Source organism: Trachinotus anak, unplaced genomic scaffold (genome assembly GCF_046630095.1).
Source record: "Trachinotus anak isolate AG129_WGS33_773 ecotype Australia unplaced genomic scaffold, CSIRO_AGI_Tana_v1 ptg000015l, whole genome shotgun sequence".
Taxonomy (NCBI): Eukaryota; Metazoa; Chordata; class Actinopteri; order Carangiformes; family Carangidae; genus Trachinotus; species Trachinotus anak.
The window spans coordinates 1372282-1388052 of NW_027273866.1; the positions used below are offsets into that span (position 1 = coordinate 1372282).

Consider the following 15771-nt stretch of genomic DNA (forward strand, 5'->3'; position numbering starts at 1 on the left):
TACCCCTTCTCCCTTTAAAATCAAATGAGACAAATGAAAGTTAGTTTTACAGAAATAAAACACTTTATTTATATATCAATCTGTCTTTGATCTTGTTCACAAACAAGTTTGATATAATTTAACAATAGTTGAATTAAAAGGCTACTCGAAGACTGGCACTATTACTGAGACAGAATCAGATCTGGGCCTTCACTGTTTCTCAGGCAACCACAGGAGTAAAGCTGAACTCCTTTTCCTTTCACGCTGTCCTCATCCAGGAGCATTAGTTAGAACCCAGCTGTGATCTAGGCATTAGCGTACATATATATCTCCTTAACAAAAATAGAAACATTTTTGATCCTGCCAGTAAAATTTGGTCATGCAAAAAAAAAAAAAAAAAACAGACGGTATCAACTCAGCACATCATTAACAGGACTTTTAAACCATTACACAATAGATAAATTATAAACTGTACCATACAGCATACGATTAATACTGTGCAAATACACATTTGAGCTGTACAAAAGTATTTTGTATTATTCTTGTTAATCTCAATTCACAAATTTTCAAAACAACTACATAAGACCAGCATAAAAATATCACATTACATTTGATGAAACAGCAAAAATATACACCTTTCAGGTCCCTGTCTTCTTCCTCTTCTTTTTGTGCATTTCAATCTTACATTCTGCAATAGTGTCTCTGATTTGTCTACAGTACATGTTTAGATTATGAAAAAAAGCAATGACAATCATAGGATATATAAGTATAATGTAAAACTCATGACGTCTATCATGATAATGAGCTACCTTTTCAAAGTGCAAAGAGAGCAGGTTGAGTATGTGTAAGAACCTGATGTCAGTATGTTACATTGTCCATGCTTCTGTACCAGAGGACATCTCACTGAGATAAGAATTAAGAGCTCCTAATTTTTAAGGACTTTCTCTTTATTGATATAAAAGTGCAGGCACTGTAAGAAATGTAGAACATCTCTGTCTTCAAGTAAGGTCAGTGTTTATGTTCTTCTCTTCCAACATTTGGTTGTGTTTGGATTCGGCTTTACCTTTAGGATAAGGCCCTCAGGAACTCATTTAAACCTTTATGGACATTGGCAGGCTGGGAGGCAGCACACTCGCTCAGGCTGGACCCCATCTGGGCGTAAAGGGCTTGGCACAGGTTGGCGGTAGCACCCCTAACGCTTCCGCCCCGGCCATGAATGGTGCCGCTATGTGTAGAGGTGCCCAGGAGGTGCCACAGCAAGGGCAGCACTTTCTGCTCCACCACCTGGGGTTTGCGAGGGTACAGCTCTGTCACAAGATCTGGAAATAGAAAGTGAGAAGAAACATGAATTGGTCAGAAACAAATCAGAGAACAGAGATCAAAACTTATTACAGCATTCAGAGTAACCACGACAGACATACCTGCAACCTTTTCGATAAGATCCACCTTTGCTTTGCCACTTAAAAACTGAGCCTTGGTGCAGAAAGGCTGGAGAAGGAGTATGTTATCTATCATGGCAAGAAGAGTATAATATTAAATAGAATTCTTCAAATCAGACATCAAATTTTACTTATACTACAAAAATGCTTGAAGTGAGTACCAAGATTTAAGATAAGTGCATTAATGGCTCCAATAGCAGCAGAGTAGATGGCATTGTTCTTGGAGTTGAGGTGATTGTCCACAATTGCTGGGACCAGGATGTTGACCACTTGGGACAGGTTGTCCTTCATCAAGTGGATGATTTTCTGTAGTGACTCAAGGGCATACAGGTTGACCTTGCTGTTGGACTCCTGCAGTCTGGCCTTGAAGGCATCAAACACCTGACAGAAGGGGAACCGGAGAGAGGAGAACAAAAACGTAAAAGAGAGAGAGTTTGGTGATGATTTCATGATGAAACAGAATTGAATGGTGGTAGCTGAAAACTATGACAAAGTACTTTATAGAGAAATGATTAAATAAAATTGAAAACAAGACAAAGTGAGAAACAATCTAAATTTTTTTCCCAATCTGACCATGTGCCTTGTCCTTCCTTCATGTGGAGACATGGGGGATGCAATCATACACAACAAAAGGTTAAATGGTTAACATGACAGAATTAAATCCCCTTTTAGTACCACGGATAGCATCATTTAGCCACGCATGCCAAAAAATGTCAACATAAAAATTAAGAGCCTATTGTCACTGGAGCACTGACAGTCAAAGTCCATTTCTGAATTTACTGTTGTTTGCACAATAGACTGTTCCATAGTCGCACTGGCCATCAGGAGCACCAGAAGAAATCCCAGAGGGCTGCCACATTGGTGCACTGGTCAAAAAAATCATAAATGCCAGCAACTGGAAATGAGACAATATGCTTACTACAGCTCATCAGCACAGCAATAAAAGCTCTGTTAATACAAAACATTTCTGTCCACTGAAACGCGAGGGGGCTTTTTATTTGAAATGGCTACAGGAAGTGTTGAGTTTGTATTAACACATAATGCAGTAACTTTAACAGGGCAAACAGGGCAGATCAGAAGGAGGCATCACATTAAAATACTGGTATGAGTAATAACTCATATCATACAGAGGGAATTAGAAATAAAGGCCTGCCTTAAGTAAAGTTCTGTTACCTTCTGCAGTTGAGGTAAATAAACCCTGGTCACTATTTGAGGAATTATAGTGGTTGAAAAACGGGTGTGCATCAATGTCCCCTGATGACATAATAGAAACTTTGCGGCCAATGGCAGAAGTCCGACCACTCAACTCCATCACTCACTCAGTCATGGACATACACAGACAGCCAAAAATGCTTGTACTAACCGGGAATATACTATTGATGACCATGTTGGGGTTGTGCTGGCAGTCAGCCACTAGCTGGTCGATTCCTTTGATCCTCTCTCTGAAGTCCTTTGAACCCAGCAGACCTGAGATCTGCTTGATGTATTCAGTCTTGTCTGCAATACTTTGTGTCTGAGATCTACAGCTGTAATGGCTGTTGGACTCCCTGCAGATGACACAAAATACATCAAATGGTTTACCTTTGTAAACCTGTGAGTTAATTAGTATGAATAACTTACTTTCCTTATGTATTATGCAGTTTCTGAAAGCAGCTGCCTGAAAGGCTGACTTTAGTGTTTACAGGCACCTCCGCTGTGGTGATATTCACACCCACCTGTTGGTCTGGTTGAGAGGCTCCCTGGTGAGAGATGAGGCCCTGACTGTGCCACTGCCTGGGAGGGAGCGTCTGCCCCGGGCTGACTGGGTGTCTTGGGGCATCTCACCAAGACCCTAAAATAACCCACAGTCTCCAGGTAAGATGGCAGTGTGGCCTCTAGCAAAAACACTGATGTTATAAACACATAGAGGAATGAACACTGCACCTTTGTCTTGAGAGTGAAGACAGTGTCTCTGACAGTTGGCAGGTCTTTGGTTGGGATACATTTCTCCAGGATCTTGTCAAAGTCAGGATGGGATGAAAGGAACAGCAGCATTCGACGCCCAAAGAACCTGTGGGTTGAACCATTGTAATAACTCAGACACTACTGATTTTTCTTTCTTTAGTACTTATTTCAGTTATACTGTATTGCATTATACCAAAAGATGTTTCTCATTTTTTTGTGAATTGTAAAAACTGAAGTGAAACGTGTTTAGCAAAACAAGAAGTCTCTCGTACCTGGCTTCCTGTGAGGAGTCTTGTGCGAGCTTGGAGACAGCAGGTAAGATTCTGTCAGTGAGATCTTTACCCCCAGAGAGAAGACGGGCAGCACCAACCTTCTCTACCAGATTGGCCAGATGCTGAGCAGTGCATTTTCTCACCACTGCATTGAGGTGACTATAAGCAGAGGGGAAATCAATTCAGCAATCAAATTTTTTTTTTTTTTATCATTCGGTGTTTAAAACAGAGCAAATGCACCCACAAGAATTCCAATTTTTAGGTTTGGCAGAATTCACTCAGCGTGTGTGTATGCATGTATACTAACCTGAGTCCTCCAGTGAGTAGAGCACTGATGCTACGAGTGGGGGTGCAGTGCTGCACCATGCAATCTAGTGCTGCATCAACATCCTGCCTAATGAAGGCATTACTCTCCCCAGCTTTCTGCAGTAAAGCTTTAACTGTTCTCTCCAGCTCCTGGTCCATTGCTTTCTGCATGTGGGTGTACAGGTCACCCAGAGTGCACACTGCAACCCTGGACACACCTGACCGCAGGTTCTTCACCTGAGGAAGATGAGAGAGAGAGAGATATTAAAGATATCTGACAAAAAGAGTTTTATGAAAGCACCAGGCAGTCCTGGGAGAGTGTATGTATGTATATATATATATATATACACATACATATATATAGGGTAAAAGTGTGACCTTTTTTTTTTTTTTTTTTTTGCATTCTCTTGACCACAACTCAAGATAAGGCTATTTTTGTCCTATACAGTGACACTGGAAGAGACATTGCATATATACATATATACATACACTATATAATTACTGACACACTGACAAATTAAATTGATCTGCAAAATAAGATATTAACATTTAATATCTAATACAGAGGCAGTTCTAGTTCAGATGGTGTAAAGCAGCATGTTGAAAACAAGTTAAAATGATGCGGGAGTGTTATCCAACAACTTATGCTACCTCTTGAATGAGAGACAGACAGACATCATGAAGCTTGCCCTGGAGTGTGTCTGAGTGGTAGTGGGCCAGAGAGCGCAGGAACATAAGACCCTCAATCTTCTTTTCCCTGGATTAAAGAAAAGACACAGTTGGCAGCCATATTTCGTCTAGATGTGACTTTCTTCACCAAATTTAAAGATATTGGTTGCTGTCAAATATGATGTGTGTTGAAAGTGGCTGGACAATATAAAAAGCTATAAACCTATAAGCTTTAAGATTTTGTTACAGAAATATCAGAATATTTAGGATGATAGTAATTTAAAGTAGGATAGTTTTAAATTAGATTTGAGTTTTGAGTTGTCTGTATGATGTATCAAGTGTTTCTCACCAGTCCTCAGAGCTCAGCAGGTTGAAGCTCTGTGTCAGTGCCAGGTCGGGTTTGGAAAATGGACACAGCTCCGGAGGCTCTGAGAGATTTTTCTTGTGGCCCATAGTGCCAGGGGACAGCTCATCTAAATGGCCCATCAGACACCACACAACACACACACACACAGATTTGGTTTCATGTTACATCTCTATCCCCCTGAAAACAAGCAGTGTGTGTGGGCGACGGTGCATTAACAGTAGATTGTCAAAACACAGCAATGTGGCACATTAACCAAAGCAAACATCTTATTCACCCATGCTCTAATGGCTCTGACTTTCTAATTAATGTACCAGCATTTTCCATAAACAAAGACCTGTTAAAGTGCTGGTTCATCTATTTATAATGCAGTGGAACAGTGCTAAATTGCAAGCCAGTGTCAGACCAACTGAGAGATTACACAGAGCAACAAATTAAAGATACACAGGGACATTCCTTGGTTTATAAAGCAGATGACCGAGGCTGACACTTGGTGCAGCATGTAGCTGAAATGTTGGGTTTTTGGATCCACCAACCTGAGCTATTTGACAGCGAAGGTCGAGTTCTGCTGAGGCTAGGAGCCCTCCTAAGCCGTGAGAGGTTTTTAGGGTTAGGGGGCACTGTGGGGGGGCTTGGCTGGTGGGGTGGAGTTAAGCACTTGATGGGGCTTTGTGGTCCTGGTGGGCTGACAGGGCTGGTGGGGCTGAGAGGGGACTCGTCAGAGAGATGGTCTGCTTTGGTTGAAGTCACTGTGCTGCCATTTAGCTGCAGATCTACAACACAGAAGATCAACACTTCACGTCTCTGGCTGCAAACAACTAAAATCATATTCTGTGCTGCATTATTTCATGAAAAACACTTCTCCAAACTGGCTTTTTACACTGAACTTATGTAATATAAGGACAGACAGCTTGATATAATATTTTAAAAAGTCAATACAATAAATGTAAGGTGTTTTTAAACATCGACAGAATGGTAATTTAGGTGAGAAGCTAAGAAAGTCTTGAAAAGGCTTATTTGTAACCAACAGTAAAAATCAGAAAAAGCTAAATGAGCTATATAAACTCAGAAGAATGAAGAAATACATATTGTTGGTTTTCCAGAGGTTTCTCTTGCCTTTGATGATTAATGCTCTGTCTCTGTCTGCTTTGTCCTCTGTAGGTGAATCAGACAGCATCTGTCTGACACGGTGGCGAATCTTGTCTCGTGTGACGTCCCCTTGACCAGATTGCCCCTCTTGCTGATCCAGACGTTGTGGTCGCGTCCTATCTCTGCTGAACCTTGCATTCTCCACCCTCTCCTGCACATCATATCAGTAAAAAAAAACAAAAAAACATTAGGTTGTATTTTGATAACTGGAAACTTTCTATGGTGTACTATGATTTGCCACTGGACTAAGCGTGACTAACCTTAAGCTCATCTGGACGCGGGCTGTCATCACTGTCTATGTGACTGCCAAGCACAGCATGGCTGTAGATGCCAGCTGAGGGATCAGCAGAGGGTTTGGCCACTAAATCATCCTGCTCAAGTGACAAGGCGACTCCTGGACGGCTGGACACTGCAGTACCAAACATGCCTGAGATGCATGAGGGGGGTGATTTAATGAATGACCGGAAACTTGGACACAACAGTCTGAACTTCTTAATAAGTCAGTAATAACACATACTTAATTTTAAAAAACAATTTAACTGTGAACATAATGGAAATAGTATGTTTTTATTCAAGAGCTTTACTAAAAAAAAGGGGGATCATAAAAACCATATTTTGTAGTGTTTCTTTGAAAATGACTTTGATAAAAAAAATACATCTTTTCCTTGAGTCTGTTGTAAAACACTAGCTGAATGCAAAACCAAAACTGAACAACAACTGAACGATGATTTATCCCTTTTACAGACTGACCTCTTCCAAAGACTCCGTCAGGCATGTCTGTGCCTGGTGAGTTCCTGCTGCTGAGGCTCTGTGATCCTAAAGATTAAAGCAGATGTTTTAATAATTGACTTAATTATCTAAGCACTCAAAGTATTATTACTGGGTGAATCCACTGGCACTACTGGCTGACCTTTGGCAGGCTTGAGACCTCTGACTGATTCGCGAATGGCGGGTTTGACCAACGGAGGGGAGGGTCCTGTTGTCTCCTCCTCAGTTTTGCTTGTTGCGTTGGAGTAAGTGACTCTCTGCCCAACAACCCCCACCTCAGATGACAGATCACTTCTCTGAGACAATCCTTGATAAAGCAAAATCCAAAGATGTCAATAAGATACAACTCATTGTAACAAAGTAGACAAAACTGCTTCATCCGTTCTGTACCTTGAAGGCTGCTGAAGTCCATGGACACAGAAGACCTCCGTTTTTCAGACGGCATTCTTGCGATGCGAGGTTTCATTCCTGAAGAGGCAGAGCTTCCAGGACTGTTGACAGATGTGACAAGTGAGAAATTGTGCTGTGAAACTGCTCAGCAGTGCTCATCACATTGTCATGCAACACCAGATGAAATACCAGTTTACCACTTGTCACCAGGTCTGTGAGAAGTTCAAGTGTGCCAAAAATGAAACAATAGGCAGAACTTGAGCTAAGTAAAGTCGTATCATACTGCAAAAAGGTGAACCAACATCAAATCAGATCATTTAGTCAACTGGAGAAACCTATGGTAGAAGTATGAGGCTTATATCCTGATCTCAAGTTATTCTATTTAAAGTATGCATCTACTCAAAGACATACACAAAGACAAACACAATGATGACATAATATCCATCAGACCACGCAAACTAGTTGAAAGATAAAACCCAGAAAACTGTGAGTTTTTTTACCTGGTTTTGATGCCACTGGAGCTGGAGTTGGCGACTGACCCAAGACTGGACAGACCACTTTCACTGGCTGAGCTGGTAAGCTTCGGAGAGGTGTGTGATGGTGAGTCCAGACCCAGGTCTAACCTCACAGCAGAGTCTGGGCTGTCTGGATCTGGACTGCTAATGCTCGCTTTGGCCCTCTTCTTGGCAGCGCTGTTGCGCAATGAGCGCAGAGAGTTCAGCATCTGTGAGCAGTACACAAAATGTGACCAGAAAAAGGAATATTTTTAATGCAGCCAAACTTTGTGAGCTCTCATGCTTTTAATCATGCGGTATTGTACCCAAAATAGTGGAGTGTTATTTAAGAACTCCCACATGGGGAGGGTGCATGTTGGAACTTGCAGTGTCCCACAATTTCTAGCTAAATCTTTCTAAGAAAAAAACAGTTTGCTGACCTCCTGCACGTCCAGAGGATCTTCTTCTTGCCCCTCACTGAAGCTATCAGGGTCCAGATGAAGGCTCTTTTCTAGCTGTTGGTTCTGAGGGCTGCCTGGAGCATTGGACCTCAGGCCATTATGAGACTGGGTGTGCTCTACTGGAGGGACTACTGGCGAGATAGAGAGGGTTGCCCTGGTGCTGCTCAGAGCCCGGCGGAATGATGAAGTGGAAGAAGAACTCACGAGTGAGGCACGAAGAGGCCTGGGAGAGCATCTGCTAGAGAGATGGTCCCCTAGAGGGGGTAGGACAGCAGAAAGAACAAATGATGATACAAAATAGAGGCCACAACATTTTAACATTCAGCAGGCAAATCAAATACACATCAACAAATGACTTTTTACTAGATTACCTTTTGCTGTGTCTGCTGTGTCTCTCCAGGGGCTGGTGTCACACTGGTGAGGGCTGTTCTCCCTCTTGTTGGGCCAGGTGTTGGACATAGACAGGGAGGGGTCTCTGTGGCGACGGGACAGTGTTGGAGTAAGCATGCCTCCTGGGAGTGTAGCCAGTGGGTAGGAGGGCAGTAGGAAGGAGCCGGATGTGGAGGGGTTAGAGGGGAGGGAAAATGTGCGTTCAACACTGGGGTTCCTTGGTAACATGCGTCCCTTGGGTGCCACTGTGAGACAGGGTATTCACATGTCAGGAATCATGAAAAACTGGGTGTGATGAATGGTAGCCAGGTGGAGATATGGTTCATGTTTTGCTGAAGGTTAAATCACTTTTTTATTGTCACTGGGGTTCTTCATGTAACTTCAGCAAATGAATTTAAGGTAATGACTTCTTACCAACATCAGGGTCAGCAAGGTTGGTGTTTTTAAAGATGTCAGGGTCTAGGTTGAGGCTTCCACTTCTCCTGAGACGAGCAGGGGAATCCCTCCTTCTGCAAGATTGTGGCTTCTGTGGCTCTGCAGAACCTGTGGTATCATGGGGAAGACATTTAGAATCATTGAAAACACTTCTGGTGGTCAGTTCTCTGTACTCTCTAAACTTTATCTAATAAATTATTTAATATTCTGTTCTTCCTCTTGAGTTCTTTCTTCTCGAGCCATCCTTAAGTTCAGATGACAATTACAAAATAATAAAAAATTAAAAACAGACCTCAACTGAAGACTGAAGATAACATTGACGATTACATTGCTTATTAAACTGGAGTATTAAGTGCTTCTGGCGAACTTTGCAGCCTGAAGCTAAAAAAGTCTGGTCGTGCCTGTGAGCACAGACACACAGAGGCTATGAAGAGGGGATCAAACACAGCTGCAGCTACAAAAACTGGACATTTACGTAGTAATGTTACACAAGAGTGGAAAAATTTAGCAAGGCGCACAACTGACTTTTATAGGGTGTGGAAAACAACACTGCATTCAAATATTCTAGGCACACATACACTGTAATCTTCATTTTAGGATTAGCACTAGCATGTGTCCAGATTACATAAATTATAAAGTAGGAGCACTGGAGTTGAGGTAATCCCTTTGTGCTCATGTAGTCAGTGTAATCAAATAGCCAGTGGGTGACGAAGATATTAGCCAATATTAAATCTGATGTGACACATATTTTGTGAAACGTTTCTAAAGCATGACATTTTCTCAAGGATAATTACGTAGTCAAAAATGCCTTTCCTTCTTTGTACTGCTTGTGCTGAAACTGAGGTGAGGTGAGAATGGGATAGCTGCTGGCAGGTCATCTTTAACTTGGTCACACTGAAGAACTGCTATAAACCTGCAAAAGCCTACAACAGCAGTAATGCCACACATTTGCGAGACCAGATTCTCTGTAGAAGTTGGCATACTAAAAGAACTCATGGTCCTCTAATATTTATTACATTCTCTTTCTCTGGGCTGAACAACTCTCTCACAATCTTCATCATGTTTCAGGGTCTGAATCTGTTTATTCGGGTAAATGTTTTTGACAATTTTATCTTGTTCACTAGTAAAATTACAGATTTTTTTCAACATTAGATTTTTACAACATAGCTTTGCAGAACAATAATTAAGGCCTCTAAACAAATACTTGAGAAAAAGGCAAACTATTCAGCCATGTTCTTAATCTCATTAACAGATATAAAACAATAATTAGATAACTTAACTGTTAGCATAATGGTCTCTTCTGGCATGTTGTGAGACAGGTATGACACTTATCTGCCTTGCAACTGTGCTCATCTTAGGGCTTTTGGTGACATGTGGCTTGGTGACTCCACTGACTCAGCATGCTAATCCAATTTAAAGCTGCTCTAATTTGAGTTCAGCAACGTTGACCATGACAACCATTCAACAGTACTTGTCATTTCATATGGAAATAATGCCAATGTCATGCTGTGATAAGGAAATATTTGCACTTACTAAAACTGGGTATGTAGGTCTCTGGACTCAGCTTCCTGGACAGGGGAAAGAAATCCTCACTGGCCACCTATGAATTCGCAGAAAAGTATTTCTGTTAATAGCAACAAGAGAGGATGAAGTTCAAATAACTAACCTACAACAGCCCTTAAACATAACAAGAACCAGTGTAATTCCATCCACTGGGCCTGAACAAAGGAATGTAGCAGATATATGGCCAGCTCAGAAAAGAGACACTGGCCTTTGGGTGGATCTGAACTCCATGTATATGATGCTGTTCTCATTAAAGTTTTACTGTCACCATGCAACTGTGACACATTGGTCAAGGATAAACAGATGAAACAGAGAGAGGGTTAGGACAGATTTTCGCACCGGTGCATGTATCCCAGCCTCTGAGAGAGTGTGTTGCTGAGGTTAGCCTCACTGCTTACAATCTGATCTCATCAACACTCAGTGCAGAGAGCACTTGGTGTGATTGCAATCAACACTAGAGCAGTAAATAAGCCATGTTTTACAAGCATAACCCTGTGATATTTCCAATTATGTTTGACGCCCCCTTCAGTAAGTGTGCTGTGTGGTAATGAGGTTGCTGGGAAACAGACACTGCTGTAAACAGAAGGTTTTTCAAATTGAAGCTCTAAGCTGGATGATAGTTTCCAGAACAAATATGGTCAATTAATACCTCATGAAACACAGCCACTCATCACAACCAATGGGTATTTTTAGAACAGAGCTGATAGTAGCTTATGTTAAACAAATCATTCTAGTTTGTATGCTGATATAATGTGATGCAGTACCTGTTCCACAAGTGGCCCCACAAGGATGGCCCTGATGGTCACAAGGCTTATTTTCAAGACAGCAGACGCTAATCTTTGCAGCGACAATGTTATTGTGCAGGGAAATGAGTCACCTACTGTATTTCAGAAATAGCATCAGTGATCCTGGAGTTTACCTGTCAATTCCTCTCACCGTATCCCTCTCGGTATGTCTGTATGTATGTATGTATGTATGTATGTAGAGCCACATATTCAGGGATACAATTTAGCCTATTGTTACCCTGTCAACAGATACTCATTAATTTCTAAAAGCTCTTACCAAGCATATAAGGAAATGTGTGTGTGTGTGTGTATGTGTGTGTGTGTACAGTGAGATGTGGTTGAAGAGAACACCACAGCACTGTATAATAAGATGTGGAAGATATACTGTCCTTCTCTCTGCTGCACTCTATCCATAAAGCATCATGGAAGATATAACTATATTTAGTTATTCTTCCCCAAACTGTCTCTGAGGAAAGTGCCATCTCAAAGATATATTTAGTCTCCCTGGACTGGTGCCTTTGGGTGTGACTCAGCTTCTTCAAACAACAGGGCAAAATTCTGATAGTGAAGAAATTGCGAAGTCCCCCTATTTTTTTAAGATGAATAATTTCTAAGAAGGAAACAGATAATTCACCACCCATAAATACTCCTTTTATGCTCTTTGCAACATCTGCACTTCCTAACTGATTGGGGCAAATCAACGTAACTGCCTGGCCACTGAGATGCTCAGTAATTACAGAGTCAATATGAAAAACCTTCTGGTGCTCCTAAAACCTTTGTACAGCCAGTGAACAAATGACTGATTAAGCCCTAATTGCTTTGGATCTCAAAGAGTATTTTTAGAAGTCTCTTCAATAAAAAAGGTGAACACTGCTTGTTGAGTCAATAGCTGCTTCACTAGTGTCAAACACTGACAACTGAAAGGACAAAAATGTCCTTCTGTTATCTGGATACCTGAATATACCTCTGTGCTACATGTTTTACCCTGACAGAGAACCATCATGATCAAAGTTAGTAAAAGCTAAATTAGGCAAAACTCTTGGATTAATTATCACAAGAGATAAGTAAGACTATGGCAAGTTTACAGAACACTACCTGTTCAGAGCACTTTCCATTAGGCATACAGTATTGCTGGTCATTCTCAGTGGATGAGAAGCTCGACATCTCCCAGGGTAGTTTGTTTTTCCCTTTACCCGCGCTGACAATCCTCCTTTGAAGTGGAAGGTCATCGGTGAGGGAGCCTAAGCTGCCATAGCCATACAATCGGTCACAGTCCGGCTCAGTTCTATGGCTTCTGGCACTGCTTATTCGCCCTCCATTCATCACCCAGTCCAGATCAGCTCCAGAACCATACTGCAACGAGCGGTGTCCTGGTTTAGGCACCACTAAACCATACTCCACTATCCCCTCTGAGGACAGTTTTGGAAGGACATGTCTTGCTCGTCTTGCCTGTACAGCTGCCATAAGACCCTCTGCATCCTCATTGAGTTCAACCATGTCCACAGCTTTCATCAGAGGCTGCTTTTTCCCCGTGTCAAGGCAATGGTCAAAAACAGCAAACAGCTCAAGGGCGGCATGGCGTACTTTCCTTTTGCTATCTGCCAGATATGGTGCAACCTCAAAGCAAAGCCTAGGGATGTTGAAATCTTTCCGAGGATGAGTGAGCATAGCTGCCATAATGATGTTAAGGACATCTTCCCGAACCCTTGAATTTTTGTGTTTCAAGTTGCAGATTACAAGATCTAATACTTGTTGCGGTGCAACAGATTTCATCAGCTGTCGAAAAACATTCATGTATTCATTTCTGGTGATGGTACGAGTGTCCCCAAGGGCCTTGAGGGCCACAAGGACTAATTGTTTTAAATATTTGTCTGTATTCGTATCTAGCTTCTGAATGAGTAAGTTTAAAACTTGTAAGGTGCTGTACAACACTTTAAAATTACTGTCATCCAGAAGTTGGGGAAGAAAATTGATGAAGTCCTCAATACTCTCAGATGGGACTGACTTAATGTCCATTTCTGAGAGGATGTGTTTGAGCTCTTCCACGCCATTTGTGCGATTCTGGTAATTCTTTGGGTCCAGAAGTTGCTCATGTAACTCCTGGGAGATCAATCCTGGTATCATTATTGATCGTCTTATGGAGGCGGTCAAATCTGAGAATCCAAAGAAGCAAACACAATCCTGTGAGGACAATAATATTCCTCCTCTTTAGTTAGTGCTTTCATCATGAGTGGTTGGTGATGGAAAACCACTCTGCCATTTGTCAAGCTGTGAATGCAAAACAGAGAAAATTAACAAGAGGAGAGGCCAAGAGTGACTAAATCCCCATTTGTTTAGAATGGCATGAACGCAGTGGGGAGCAAAATGCATGATGACAGCCTCCGTAAAAATGTATATAAACATGTTATAACATGGTAGTGTGTTATTGCTCCTCAACATCATGATCGATCACGGTGAACAACGTAGATTGAAGGGGGCTTAGACACAACCACTTGTGGCTGTGAGGCGCGGTAGTTATCAGCTGAACTGAAGAGATAACCTCTACTGCAGTACGTTACGTTATTCACTGCCATTGTAACGCACGATACTATAAAGTGTGTCGACTGGAGTCTTCGTCAGTTACTTAGGTATTAAGTAATGTCTTCAGTGGTCTTACAATCAGTCCGTGACTACACGTTACCGTTAAGAAGCCTAATTAGTTAGCTAGCTATGTAGAACCTTTGCTAACTGCAACGCTGCTTAAACGATGCTAAGCTAACCCGCTACTCCGCTATTTGTGTTAATGGTTAGTGGCTGAACTGGGCTAGTAAAGTTAGAAAAACAGCAGGAAAACAAACCTCGCATTTCTCCTGGTCCTCTTCGGTGACGCTCGACGAGGCTATCTAATGTTACGCTGTCCAAATGTCCATGTCATGCTGCGGGAGCTACGGTTCTCTTAATGCAGACATTTCCACTGGTTGTTTTAGCTGGTACATGGAGTGTTGAGTGTTTGGGAGCTTCAGAGGTATTCACATCGAGAGGAGCCCACACACACACACACACACATACACACACACACACACACACACGGAGAGACACACACCGAGGCAGCAAAATGGCGAATACATGTCGCAAACTGAGCGCTTCCATGGTGACGCGAGTTCCAGGCGGCATCATCATCACAGAGCTGCAGTGTAGACTGGGATGGAAAGTGACTGAGACTCACTTCACAGGAGAGAATATTACACACATATCACCAACACAAAATCATTGTATACTTCAGTCATTAGATTTCAAATATATATATATATATATATATATATATATATATATATATATATATATATAGTAGCCATTCACACATCTACAGTTTTATTAAGAGAAAACAAACAAACAAACAAAACAACAATATAGTGCCTTAGAATAATGCAATCCTGAATCCATGATGTGGGATCTGTGTGGGATGCAAACTGATTTCACATTTACTATAAATATCATTATGATTTGTTTTATAAAATAATATGGCATTTGTAACACCTATTATAACACTTATTATATGATAACATCTTTGTTATGATATTAATTAATTTATGACGATATTGTTATAAAAAGCTTTTAACAATGAAAGGAACAATGAAAGTAAGTATAGTTACTCTTTTGATGTCATGTCTTTAAATTCATGCAACTTTATCTCAAAAGCAAATGTTGTATTTTTTACTCCACAACTTAATAGTTATAATTACTGGCAAATTTTCCAAATTGGATTTTGAATGCTGATAAAATATGATGCATTGTTATGGACTAAACTAGTTGTATATAAAGTTGTTTAAATTTGCAATATCTGAACCAGATGCAACAGTAGAAGGCTGGTTACACATTAGTGCATCAGTAATAATTTATAGAAGTCTATTAAAGCAAAGTTGTTAATGCAGGACTTGTTATATATATATATATATATATATATATATATATATATATATATATATATATATATGGCACACACACAAATATCTATATCTATATCTATATCTATATATATATATATAATTTGAATTACCCTAATATAGATACATTTGCATTTTTATATTATTTTTCTTATTTTATTATTATATTTTCTTTAGGAATCATGTTTATAAGAAACAGACTCATACTGTGGTGTGTGTGTGTGTGTGTGTGTGTGTGTGTGTGTGCTCTGTTATTATGAGAAGGGTCTGTGGGTTATTGTTTTTATTTCCTTAGTTTATGCATTATAACACATTTTTTGGCTTGTTGCTTGCTAATGTGAACACGGCTGTTCCTTGTAAACATTTGTGAATGCCGTTTTATTTTGAAACAGCGGAAGTGGGTGTGCTTCAGCGATAGGTCGTTATAATAAGAGCTCATC

At 40.9% G+C, this 15771-nt stretch overlaps 1 protein-coding gene across 2 annotated transcripts; it reads right to left on the reverse strand.

Moving 5' to 3' along the window:
• Positions 1-67: 67 nt before the first annotated feature.
• Positions 68-14568, reverse strand: LOC139632882 (TOG array regulator of axonemal microtubules protein 1). Of its 2 annotated transcripts, XM_071498148.1 has the most exons (24): positions 14246-14568; positions 12504-13561; positions 10594-10660; positions 9040-9168; positions 8607-8870; positions 8215-8489; positions 7781-8004; positions 7281-7381; positions 7033-7197; positions 6873-6938; positions 6383-6549; positions 6090-6273; positions 5510-5746; positions 4959-5082; positions 4592-4697; positions 3942-4177; positions 3635-3793; positions 3342-3468; positions 3134-3249; positions 2782-2965; positions 1580-1799; positions 1401-1487; positions 1043-1298; positions 68-284 (listed from the first exon to the last, which is right to left on the reverse strand). In XM_071498148.1, exons 1-23 carry the CDS (start codon positions 14250-14252, stop codon positions 1045-1047), a joined length of 4557 nt encoding a protein of 1518 aa, XP_071354249.1. In that variant the 5' UTR covers positions 14253-14568; the 3' UTR covers positions 68-284; positions 1043-1044. The 2 variants fall into 2 exon arrangements, with proteins under 2 accessions (XP_071354249.1, XP_071354250.1); XM_071498149.1 differs by having other exon boundaries at positions 69-1298; positions 12504-13676.
• Between the last annotated feature and the right edge of the window lie 1203 nt (positions 14569-15771).